At 42.6% G+C, this 13,647-nt stretch overlaps 1 protein-coding gene across 1 annotated transcript in view; it reads left to right on the top strand.

Annotated features, from left to right (window-relative positions):
• dgkb (diacylglycerol kinase, beta) overlaps window positions 1-13,647 on the top strand; it is a 90,780-nt gene that overhangs the window by 56,076 nt on the left and 21,057 nt on the right. Inside the window, exon 20 of the mRNA XM_030749685.1 lies at window positions 985-1,049. Coding sequence (XP_030605545.1) covers window positions 985-1,049 — 65 coding nt within the window. The remainder of the gene's footprint in view (window positions 1-984; window positions 1,050-13,647) is intronic.

The raw sequence follows: 13,647 nt of genomic DNA, 5'->3' as shown, positions 1-13,647 counted from the left end.
GGAAATTTTACTGTCATTTCTTCTTCTTTAGGTCCAGCCTCACCCCCTGAAGATGTTTTCTGCATCCTTTATGGCTTAATTGAGTTCATATGTTTTGTTCATCTGCTTATTGGTATTCTGATTAAACAGTGTTTAGCATTTTTGCACTCTGATATTAATATACAATATATTTATACTCAGACAGCAGTGCCATGTTACAGTACATTTAAACAGGTAATATGCAGGTTAATACAAAGAAAATGCAACACTGTGACATTTTATAGGAAAATTTATTGGTATAATTTTGTTATGTTGAATATGAGATTTCATAAAATAAGTCTATGTGGCTACTTTATACAGTTCATACACATTTATCTGATATTAAAAGGAGTCTTTGACTGCATTGTGACTTTATGCAAAAACCATGGAAAGTGTAGCGCTAAAATAGTGTAATTAGCAAAGACAAAACTGTTAGGGGGTCAGGGTTAGGGTTGGGGGGGTGGATGGGAAAATCTGAACTGGTGAGAGAAATGTCAAGAGTGACATAGAGAGAAAGGGAGAGACGAGGTGGAAGAAAGAAGAGAGAAAACAACTTGGATGCTGGGGTGTCAGCAGCATCCTGTAGGATCGTTGGGATTAATATGCGTTTAATTTATTAGCCCATATGGAGACAGTGGGCTGTCAGGGGTCTCTGTTAGTACAACTTCATTCAAAGCTCAGACCCACTGCCACCTTCTGCATACAGCTCCTGTGATCTTACAGAAATATACACAATGGACGTGCAAGTTGTGACTTCACTGTTTGAGAAGTGTGGCATGAACTACTGTCTTAAAATATCAGCTGAGGAATCCTACTGTAAGTGTATACCAAGTGTCCAAAACTGTAGGTTGCAAAATTGAGATTCACTTACAGTCTAGTTGTGGAAGAGGGTGGATAGGTTGTTAAACTATTACACTAACCTGCTTAAATAGAACTTAAGAATAAAGATTTTATTCTCGCTTTCAGGATGCCTCGATTGCACATCGTTTCCATGTTATGAGAGAGAAGCACCCCGAGAAGTTCAACAGCAGGTAACTTTCTGTTTTCTTCTTTTGGGCCATTGGAGCTGTTGGCATTGGGCGAGAGGCAGAGCACATCCTGGACCGGTAAATGACAGGATGCATCCTTTGCTTGCATTTTGTTTGTTTTGACTGCAGTTAACACAGAAATATAAGTTGTGTGTATATTACTGAAAAAGCAAGGAGGGAACTAGTTACTCTGTGAAGTTTCCAATGGTTGTGTGGTGATTTATTGTCTAGCAGTCCTTTCACAAACGTGTCCTTATACACTTCTAACACTACTACGGCCTCACTGTGCCCCTAACCCTCCCACCAATAGGGGGCATACTCAGCAGTGAGGGAACCAGTGCTTTAAGAGCACTGCAGTAACAGTTACAACTAACAAAATGTCATTTTTCAGTGTTTTTCTAAAGCAATGTTTTAAATCCGCCTGACATGAAGAAAATGTTTAGTTTAAGTAAAACCTCATTTAACCTGTCGTAGAGCTTACAGTGAAACACACTGATGGCATGTTCAGTACTATGGAAAAGTCTTGAGTACAAGCTAGACTTTTATTTTTTAAAGTGTTCTTGAGCAATAGTTCTCTCATCTTTCTGCTTTTTCACTCATTTTTAGTCCACTCCTTCTACCTGAACATTTTCAGAGGAATATATACAGTACCAGGTATATACAGTATATACAGTACCAGGTACTGTATAAATCATTCAAGCATAAAAATGGCACCTAACTCAAGGAATGAACCAGCGTTCTGTCTACACATAGCAGGCAACAAAGAAACAATTTTAAATTGTGTCTTTTGTTACTAGCAGGCTGTTCCATAAACACATAATTTGTTCCCATTTCAATAGTTGAATCTATGAAAAATGCCAAAGGTAACAGTTTTTTGGCAGTCATAAAATATTATTTTTGCACCAGCAAGGTGATTCCCAAAGAGCTATTGGCTGAAAATGTGGTACATCTTGGCATGGTGTCAGCATGTCCTTAAAGCTATCTGCAGGTGAAAATCAGTGGCTACAGGTCGTGGAGTGATGAATGCAGGAAAGAACCAGGAGATTTTGATCCACCATGCAATGCAATGACTTCATTTTTCAGCATGACAACGATCCCAAACACACTGCCACTGCAGTAAAATCATACCTGGATAGACAAACACAATGAAACACTGTCAGTCACGGATTGGCCTCCCTAGAGACTGGACCTCAGCGTTGTTGAAACAGTGTGTGTGTCTTGACAGAGTGGAACAAAAGGCAGTCAAAGAAGTCCAAAGAAGAGCTTTGAATGCCCTTCAATGTCTGTCTGCAGATATTTCAATAAATCGCTGCACCTATTTCCTAATTTTCTATCAAATATAATGAGAGGAAGGGTGACTCAAGACTTTTGCACAGTATTGCTGTAGTATTGTAATAGTATTGTAAAGTGGGGGAATGGGTGCTTCAAAATAAAAGCCCTGTTGTAGAAATCTGTCTCATTTTAAAACTTGCATTGGACCCCCTGCCTACTTTTGGGTCATACCATCATTTAATGAGTCATTATTGTCATTATTTAGTCTCTTATTTATAGCTCAGAATAAAAAAACTATTGTTTGTCATCATGAAGTTCAAATTTGTTCATTTACCACCTATGTCTAGCAACAAACTCCTCAGGCTGTGACTCAGGCGGTAGAGCAGGTCATCTGCTAATTGGAAGGTCGGTGGTTCGACCCCTGGCTGCTCCTGCCTGCATGCCAAAGTGTCCTTGGGCAAGATACTGAACTCCCAAGTGCTCATTGGAGTGTGATTGTGTGTGTGAATGTTAGATAGAGAGCATTTGGATGTAGAAAGCACTTATATGAAAGTGTGTAAATGAGACATGTTGCATAAAGTGCTTTGAGTTCCCGTGTAGAGTAGAAAAGTGCTACATATAAAAAACAGTCCATTTATCATTTTACCACCTGTATTTGTATATATGTCATTAAAAACACTTTATAATAGTCATTCCTACCAACAAGCTCAACATAAATAAACCTTAAAATCATAAAACATAGAAAAAAAATCCAAGAAATCAAACCATAAACATTTCACGGTCCATAAATCTGCAGTGCGTTTGCAGAACATCTGCTTTACCCTTTTCATGACAACAGAATATGTTGCTTCTCAGCAGGATGAATGGACAGACTGCATGTTTAGCATTTGTGATTACTCTGAGGAGATGCATTCACCTTTGGAGATGAAAAAAATGTGGCATCTATGTTTCCATCAATATTTAACATCTCCAATACATCTCCACTAGCGCCAGGGAGTAATTGCAGGCCTAATTGAATTTGCTTGGCTAGCTTGACATCACGGATCAGTCAGACTGATGACACACAGCCTCCTAATAATCCCATTTGTACTCATTATCATATTTTACTCTGGCCTTAGTACAACATTTAGCCAGCTATCCTTCTGGTCCTCGAACATGCAGATAAGCCAGCGAAACGGAAGTGAAGGGGGTTTCAAATAAACGCACATTCAATGCTGACAATGATTACGACAGATGTGGCAACGTGCTGGAAGAGAGCCAGCAAGCAAGAAAGGTCTATATCAACTCTGAATTTCCTCATTAAACAAAGAGGGTGTTATGTGGTCATCATCCACTCCAACATGGTGCCACATCCTTCGCAGATGCTGCTAAATTATTTTCCTCTTTATCGCACTCCTTCACATTCTGCATCTACATTTTAGGCATACACACTGCATCTGTGTTGTTTTACCCCATCTTAAGCCTTAGTGAAAAATGATTGAGATATTTTAAGAAAATTATTCTGTCTGTTATTTGAATTCAATTAATAATTCACACAGGGGAATGAGTTTAGGATCTCTCTATTACACACTATCCTTGCCAATTCAATAATGCATGATTATAGTTTTTCAAGGTAGCATAGATTTTGCTAGATTTGTCCAAAGGGCTCGTGTCCACTCGAAGTATATTGCAACTTATCACTGAGTCATTTTCCTGCAGCTGGAAGCTCTTTCTCAGGAACTTCTGTGACAACTGAAGCACAGGGTTGCATGTCTTGAGGGGAAAATTTAATTTCACTGTTATTAAGTATGCGTTGGTGCAAAGCGAATTAAAGAAGACTGAGCAAATACAATGTTTTAAACAGGATTCAAAAATCATGAAACTGACTTAATATGTCAATGCACTTTAAGGTTTCACTTAAAACAGTTTCATTGTTGTTAATAAAGGCAACTAAACAGAGATATAATAATACCTACACTTTGGTATAAAATAAAATAGTAAAGGAGCTTTCAAATAATACACCTCATAAGTCCAAGTAATATAAAAAAAAACCCTAATTGGCAGCTTTATTACTGCAAAAGAAGTTTGCAGATTTAAATTTGCAGTTTTCCTTTTATTTATTTATTTTTGTCTTAAAGAATCAAATGTGGAGTTTCATATAAAACACACACACATGATCTTTATAGCTGATGCTATGCAGTACTTGGTTTTCATCACCCTTCTAAACACTGAATATAACTGATTCCCACTAAACCTGATTCTTTTTTATCAGATAATGTGTAGCTTAAAATTAAAATATGCCTATTTGTGTTTTATATACACAGTAATGTAAAAATGTGTGAAAAAGAGAAATGTCACAGTGTGACAGCAGTGATAGGTGTTTTATGAATAAATCTATATATTTCTGTCACTGCTGTGACCTTAAAGAAACAGCATGTTTAATCAGCTTTAATTGCCAGACAAACAACATAATTAAGCAACAACACTTAATTATGAAATGAGGGGATTTTACTGATGTAATGCTGGGGTCATACGCTCTCCCTCTTTCCATTTTTCTCGTTCTATCCATCTCTTGTATTTACACCTTGGGGTGATTACCAGGGAGAAGGTGTGAAGATTTGACACTCGGCAGATAGATTCATTTACTGCCACTGCCGGACCTGGAGGTGATAATGAGGTCGAGGATTAAAAGCAGACAATCAGTCGGCCTGTGACGAGGGCCGTGCCACCTCCACCCCCCCCAAACCCCCATGCCACTCCTCTTCAACCGCCTTGGTAAAATATACCGGTCCCCCCCCCACCCCCGTTTTTTGCTGATCTCCCATGTAATTACACACTAATCTCAAACTCTGAGGGGAGAGATGGATAGTGAGAGAAACAAGGAAAAAGAGGTGGTGGAGAATGAATGGAAAACTTTGTTTTCCATTCATTCTTTCATGTTGTTAATTTTCTTTTTTGAGGGTTGAGGGGTTTTTATGCTCTGAGCCAGAGCTCAGATTTGGCTCAAAACCTTATTTCTATTTTACAAGGTAATTCATATCAAATATAGTGACAGAAAATTGAGCTGCCAGAAAGATCATTTTTCTGAATTCTCTTAAGAATTTTTGGTAAAAATTTTCTGACTTGATGGTTGTGCATTTCCTAAACAATCAGTTCAATGTTTTTAACTTTTTTTTGTCATCAGTTTTTTGTTCATTTTCCAGTGTTAAACATATTTTACTCATAACAAACATGTTTGAATTTCTGTGTAGTTTATAAGTTGCTTCCTGGTCTCAACCCTGGGTAGTCAGGCCCCTCTTCTGTGGAACCAGCTCCCAGCTTGGATTCGGGAGACAGACACCCTCTCTATTTTTAAGATTAGGTTTAAACTTTCCTTTATGATCAAGCTTATAGTTAGAGCTGGATCAGGTGACCCTGAACCACCCCTTAGTTTTGCTGCTATAGGCCTAGGCTGCTGGGGGTTCACATAATGCACTGTTTCTTTTTATTCACCTTATTTACTTTGTTTATCCTCCGCTTTGCATTTAATCATTAATTGTTATTAATCTCTGGCTCTCTCCCCTCAGCCCAGCCGGTCTCAGCAGATGACCCCCCCTCCCTGAGCCTGATTCTGCTGGAGGTTCCTTCCTGTTAAAAGGGAGTTTTTACTTCTCACTGTCTCCGGTTGATGGAGAGAGACAGGACAAAAGACACACTGTGGAAGAGAGCCAGAGATTAATAATAACTAATGATTAAATGCAGAGTGGGGTATAAACAGAGATAAAAAGAGGTGAATGAAAAGAAACACTCTGTGCATCATGGGAAACCCCAGCAGCCTAGGCCTATTGCAGCATAACTAAGGGAGGGTTCAGGGTCACCTGATCCAGCCCTAACTATAAGCCTTAGCAAAAAGGAAAGTTTTAAGTCTAATCTTAAAAATAGACAGGGTACAGTACTGAACAAAACCTCTTGAATACATTCACTATAGTGTTATTTAAGCCTCATTTTATGTAATATCCACACATTGTAGCTATAGCATAATTACAACATTCCTGTTTTAGATACAGCTTAGAATATAACATGATACATGTCATACCCTCCACTCTTTCCTTAAAAGTCCATCTGCCTCACCCAGTTAACTTTCCACACAAGCTGATAGGTTCTTAAAAAAAAAAACTCTAGATAAGTTTTAGTCAAGTTAAGACAGGGTATCTAACAAAATAAACTTGGTTAAGATTGGAGGAAAATCTGGTAGTATGATAAATAATAATTTTATAAAAGGCAAAAATAGCTGCATATCTGGGACCAGACTGTATATAAACAATGTCTGAAAAGTGAAGCCACTGCTTTAGCCAGTGCTTTAAACATGTGTTCAATGTAATGACCAACAGGGGGCGAAGCTGTATCACAGTGTATAGGAAAATTATCCTTCCACTGCCTCAATCTTTTACCTCAATAAACACTTTCCAGATGCGTTTATGGGTTTCACTAGTTTTGGGTTTCATTAAATATACAGTGATGGTTGGCTTTTAAATTATGGTCCCATTAAAATTAAAAGGTATATTAAAGGGCAGCACTGTGGCACGGTGGTTAGCACTGTTGCCGCACAGCAAGAAGGTCCTTGGTTCGAATGACCCTTTTGTTCCTTCTCTCTCCATCAACCGGTCTCAGCAGATGACCCCCCCTCCCTGAGCCTGGTTCTGCTGGAGGTTTCTTCCTGTTAAAAGGGAATTTTTCCTTCCCACTGTCACCAAGTGCTGCTCATAGGGGGTCCTTCAGACTGTTGGGATTTCTCTGTAATTATTGTAGGGTCTTTATCTTACAATGTAAAGCACTTTGAGGCGACTGTTGTGATTTGACACTATATAAATAAAATTGAATTGAATTCAGTTAGCATGAAAGGGTTGCTGGGAGAAAAGCCTCTTCTCTCTAAGAAGAGCATAGCAGCACAGTTTAGGTTTGCATCTATACAAACCACAGACCTCTGGAAAAATTTGGGCAGACAAGACCAACGTGGAAACGTTTGGCCGTAACGCACAGCGCCTCTGTGAATCGCCACCTTATCGTGGTGGAGGGGATCCCAGGAGCTATGTTGTCCGGGGGCTTGTCCCCCTGGTAGGGTCTCCCATGGCAAATTGGTCCTGGGTGAGGGTCCAGACAAAGAGCGGTTCAGAAGACCCCTATGTTTGCAACAACGAGGGAACAGTTTACCCTGCCTGGGATAGGGTTACCGGGGCCCCACCCTGGAGCCAGGCCTGGGGAGGGAGCTTGAGGGAGAGCGTCTGGTGGCCGGGCATTAGCCCGTGGTGCTCAGCCGGGCGCAGCCCGAAGAGGTTACATGGGCCCGCCCTCCTGTAGGCCCACCACCCGCAGGAGGTGTCGTAGGGGTCGGGTGCAGTGTGTGTCGGGCGGTGGCCGAGGGCGGAGGCCCTGGCGGACCGATCCCCGGCCATCGAAACTGGCTATTGGGACATGGAATGGTGGGGAAGGAGCCTGAGCTAGTGCGTGAGGTTGAGAGATACCAGCTAGATATAGTTGGGCTCACCTCAACGCATGGCCTGGGCTCTGGAACCAGTCTCCTGGAGAAGGGCTGGACTCTGAGGCAGCTGACAGGTATCGGCAGGCCAAGCGGAATGCAGCTCAGGCAGTGGCCGAAGCAAAAACTCGGGTGTGGGAGGAGTTCGGTGAGGCTATGGAAAAAGACTTTCGGACGGCATCGAAGTGATTCTGGCAAACCGTCAGGCGACTCAGGAGGGGAAAGCAGTGCTCCACTCACACGGTTTATAGTGCGGGTGGGGTCCTGCTGACTTCAACTGAGGCTATAGTCGGACGGTGGAAGGAATACTTCGAGGACCTCCTGAATCCCACACGCCTTCTGTAGTGGAAGCAGAGTCTGGGGACGAGGGAGATGACTTGACCATCACTGGGGGTGATGTCACTGAGGTAGTTAAACAACTCCTTGGTGGCAGGGCCCCTGGGGTGGACGAGATTCACCCTGAGTTCCTGAAGGTTCTGGATGTTGTAGGGCTGTCTTGGTTGACACGCCTCTGCAACATCGCGTGGAGATCTGGGGCAGTGCCAATGGATTGGCAGACCGGGGTGGTGGTCCCCATCTTTAAGAAAGGAGACCGGAGGGTGTGCTCCAACTTTCGGGGGATCACACTCCTCAGCCTCCCCGGTAAGGTCTATGCCAGGGTGCTGGAAAGGAGGGTCCGTCCGTTAGTCGAACCTCGGATCCAGGAGGAACAATGCGGTTTTCGACCTGGTCGCGGAACGCTGGACCAGCTCTTTATCCTCTCAAAGATATTCAAGTGTGCGTGGGAGTTTGCCCAACCAGTCTACATGTGTTTTGTGGACTTGGAGAAGGCATTCGACCGCGTCCCTCGGGGTGTCCTTTGGGAGGTCCTGCGGGAGTATGGGGTGTCTGGCCCATTGTTGCGGGCCATTCAGGCTTTGTACAACCGCAGTGAGAGCTTGGTCCGTATAGCCGGTAATAAGTCGGATTCGTTTCCTGTGGGTGTTGGACTTCGTCAGGGCTGCCCTTTGTCACCGATTCTGTTCATAATTTTTATGGACAGAATTTCTAGGCGTAGCCAGGTGGCGGAAGGCTTCTTCCTCGGTGGCCTCAGAGTCTCATCTCTGCTTTTTGCGGATGATGCGGTTCTGTTGGCTTCATCAGGGGGTGGCCTCCAGCTCACAGTGGAACGGTTCGCAGTCGAGTGTGAAGCGGCCGGTATGAGAATCAGCACCTCTAAGTCTGAGGCCATGGTCCTCAGCCGGAAAAAGGTGGAGTGCTCTCTCCGGCTCAGGAACGAGTTCTTACCCCATGTGGAGGAGTTCAAGTATCTCGGGGTCTTGTTCACGAGTGATGGGAGAAGGGAGCGGGAGATCGACAGACGGATCGGGGCTGCCTCTGCAGTGATGCGGACGCTGCACCGGTCTGTCGTGGTGAAGAGAGAGCTTAGTGTAAAAGCGAAGCTCTCGATTTACTGGTCGATCTACGTTCCTACCCTCACCTATGGCCACGAGCTTTGGGTAGTGACCGAAAGAATAAGATCGCGAATACAAGCGGCAGAAATGAGTTTCCTTCGAAGGGTGGCTGGCCTCTCCCTTAGAGATAAGGTGAGGAGTGCGGCCATCCGGGAGGGGCTCAGAGTAGAGCCGCTGCTCCTCCACATCGAAAGGAGCCAGTTGAGGTGGCTCGGGCATCTGATTAGGATGCCTCCTGGCCGCCTCTTAGGTGAGGTGTTCCGGGCATGTCCCACCGGGAAGAGGCCCCGTGGTAGACCCAGGACACGCTGGAGGGATTATATCTCTCGGCTGGCCTGGGAACGCCTTGGGGTCCCTCCGGATGAGCTGGAGGAGGTGGCTGGGGAGAGGGAAGCCTGGGCTTCTTTGCTTAGGCTCCTGCCCCCACGACCCAGCCCCGGATAAGCGGAAGAGAATGGATGGATGGATGGATGGATGGCACAGCGCCACATTTGATGAAAACCAAATGTGGTGCATATCAGCACAAACACATCACACCAACTGTCTAGCAATGGACAGGAGGGGCTTTGGGCTTTGTTTTGCAACCACAGCACCTGGGCACCTTGCAGTCATTGAGTTGACCAGAGGTGGGAAGTAATGAAGTATAAATATTTTGTTAATGTACTTAAGTACAATTTTCAGGTATCTGCACTTTACTCGAGTATTTTCTGAAAACTTTTTACCCTTTTTACATTTTTACACAAATATCTTTCTACTTATACTTTAGGTTAAACACATTTGAGGGATGTTAATATTTCACATCACTGCAGGCCTTCACACAATAAACTGATCTGAGCCTATGAGTTGTGGTTGGGCTACTTCAGCATCTAGCTAGTGCTAGAAAAGGTGAACGAGCATAAAGGGAGTGAAGTTTTTAAGTGGCAGCTAATTTCAAATGATACTTTTCCAACTGCTCAACAAAAATCAGCAAACACACAAACTGTTTGTGTGCATTTTGCCACACAGTGTGTCTCCATCTCACTCAGAGATGGAGAAAAACATAAGAAAAACAGGAGAGGAGAGGAAGAAGAGAGGTCATATTTAAAGTTAAGGACGCCTCAGTGACACTTGACAAACTGGAAATTTAAAGCTTACATGTAATGTCCTCATTTTTTAAATCAGATATTGGATCTGTGTATGATGTGAAGTTCTGTTTTTTTCATATTGTGAAATGTCCTGCAAAACAAACTGAGGTACGCTAACTTTGTGTTATTCAAATGTTGCATGAAAATACTCTGCAGTTTAGTGCAGGATGAACAGGTTAGTTTTTCGTACTGTGGTGAGTTTACAGGTGTTCATGGTCACAGTTAGGTTACATCATGTGTAGCAGAGATGAATTTGAATTTAAGCTTATGATGATTAGATAATCTAAGCATTAAATTTTTGTGTAACATTCCTACTAGACAGTGTGCAGCTGGTGTAAAGATTGACTTCAGTGAATGATTCTGACTTAGAGCCTGTACTTTTTCACTTTTACTTGAGTAAAGAAGTTGAACCAGTACTTCAGCTTTTACTGGAGTATTTTTTAGAACAAGTATCTGTACTTCTATTTGAGTAAAGAATGGCTGTACCTTTGCCACCTGTTCTGAATTATCATGTCATTATGTCACTCATGTCACTAAATAATGATAAAGTCATGAAGCCTCTGTGCAGCATTTTCCATACTAGTCAGATAATATTAGATCTGCCAGGAAAAACATCTGATTCGGGTCCTTTCAGCTGCAGTGCGAAAGCTTCACCTGCAATGTTTGTTTGTTCTGTGGCATCCATCATGGCACCTTGATGTTCCCATGATATTTGCTCTGCTTACCCAGATCTATTTTTGGTCCTGAGACATCTAACACCGTCAGCACACTCCTCCAGAGCCTCTCTGCCCCCGTGTGCCCACAGGTTCTTGCTGTGCTGTGTAACCATCCTGAGTTAACCTTTCCTGAAGGCACAGGGAAGCCCAGGCATGAAGCACTCTTTAGCATAATGAGTATGTTCATCAAAGCACTTCGATGTGCTGGATGGGGCTGCTGGATTCACCAACACACACACACACACACACACACACACACACACACACACACACACACACACACACACACACAGTCAGCCCATGTAAATGTGTGTGTACGCATGTATGTGTTTCCTGCTGAGCTGGAAACAGTGCCACAGGTGATGGCACCATTACACACACTCAATTACACACACACAAGCATGGTGGACCTCAGTGGAGGCTGCCCTCATTTGAGGATGAAATAATTTCTGTGACCAAAGTGTCTTCTATAATTAATGACCATTTGTGTGTAATTTAGAGGGATCTCACCTGTGGCCCTGTCCTCAGCTCAGTGGGAGCACACACCAGACACACATGCAACAAAAAAAAAGGCATAAACTGAACTAAATGTCCACACAAAAATGTGCACAAGCTTTAGGTATGTGAAAGAAATCACATGATTAAAATGTAACCTGTTAACTTTGATACATTAAACTAGATCATACTCCCACTAACAAATTTTGCTAGACCTCAGATTAATGTTACTAAAATGCCTGAAGTCATGTAAATAATATGAAATTATTCATTAACAGCATTGCTTTATTAACTTTATTTAAGAATTAATTTTCTAGCTGTGCAGAATGGCAGTAATTGTTCAACAACAACAAAAAAAGAGTATTCGTGCACAAGATGAGTTTTTTTGGCCACAGCGGCTTTTATGGGCAGTGGAGAGAGACAGGAAATGGGGGAAAAGATACAGGGGAAGACACGCGGGCAAGTTGGCGACGGGCCGGGACTCGAACCCTCGCCACCCGCACCGCAACGTGGCATATGTATGTGGTCGCCGGGTTCACCACTAAGCCACCCAGGCGCCCCTAAGACGAGATATTTAATCCAACTTTAGAATAATCCAATGCAGTACCACTGTTAAGTTGGTTAATTTAAGTAATATTGTCTTCCCCACTTAATTATGTTTTTACACACTGGAGCGTAGGTATCTGGTCAGATCCCTTTTAAAAAGTTAAGTTCTGAAGGTCTGGTCAATGTTGATTGGTTAAGCTGCACGTGGACTAAAAATGACAAACCAGAAAGATTCCAGCACCAAAAATCAAACCCATTGCTTAGAGGGATTTCAGTTTATCTGCTTTTTAGGAGCACCAAACCAACCTTAATTGTTTTTGAGTAAATGTTACCTTTGAATCCCGCTGATGGATGTCCACACAGGAAGTGATTCACAGCAACATGGCAACCAGAGACCACAGGAAGTCAGAGAGACACATCTTCAATAGGTGGGAAAAAATAAAGACAAAAAAACACCAGTGGTGCAAAGTAAATAAATCTTTCTCAACTTTGAGGCAAAAGATTGAAGGGACTGCCTCTGAAATTGAAGGATACCACTAAATGACATATGAAAATACACTATATGGACAAAAGTATTGTGCCACTTCTCTTAATCTTAATTAGTCATTCTTAATCTCTGTCTCTCCTCCACAGCAACTATTTTGTCCTGTCTCTCTCCCCTCAGCAGATGACCCCCCCTCCCTGAGCCTGGTTCTGCTGGAGGTTTCTTCCTGTTAAAAGGGAGTTTTTCCTTCCCACTGTCACCAAGTGCTGCTCATAGGGGGTCGTTCTGATTATTGGGTTTTCTCTGTATTTACCTTACAATATAAAGCACTTTGAGGTGACTGTTGGTTCTGATTTGGTGCTATATAAATAAAATTGAATGGAATTAAATTGAATTGAATCTTTGAATTCAGGTGTTTTCAGTCCACTTGCCACAGCGTAGTACTTTAATGCAACAAACACGCTCAAGAAATGTCTCCCCTCCTAGAGAGTCCACGGTCAACTGTAAGTGGTTTTATTGGAAGCATTTTGGATCCACCACATGAAATCACAGAAAGCCAACGCTCTGCTGACTCAATAACTGCCATACCTCCTCTGGCATTAACATCAGCACAAAAACTATTAGCCGGGAGCTTCTATGGCCCAGCAGCTCCTGCAGGTGTCAAATACTTTTGTCTATATAGTATAGGTTTGGGGGTTACCTAGGCAACTGGATCCTGAAATGTCCACTAGCAACCTTCAGCAGCCATCAATGACAGTGATGCCTGATGAGAAGCTCTTTTCCTGTGTGTGCAGATGAGTCTAATTTAATAGTGAGCATTTCAACGACACAGTCATCATCTAGCTGCCTGCCTTTGGCTCAAAATTAATTTGCTGGCTTGTTTGTTTGTTTGTTTTCTTGGATACCCAGTGGAAACGGATAATATACTGTGTTACATACAGTACCACAATAGCTATATTTCCATATTTACTTAGAATTAATAGTATATGTTAGCAAATGTCTTAACAATTGCCTCT

Source organism: Archocentrus centrarchus, chromosome 16 (assembly GCF_007364275.1).
Source record: "Archocentrus centrarchus isolate MPI-CPG fArcCen1 chromosome 16, fArcCen1, whole genome shotgun sequence".
NCBI classification, from domain to species: domain Eukaryota; kingdom Metazoa; phylum Chordata; class Actinopteri; order Cichliformes; family Cichlidae; genus Archocentrus; species Archocentrus centrarchus.
This window is presented reverse-complemented; position numbering and strand designations above follow the sequence as displayed.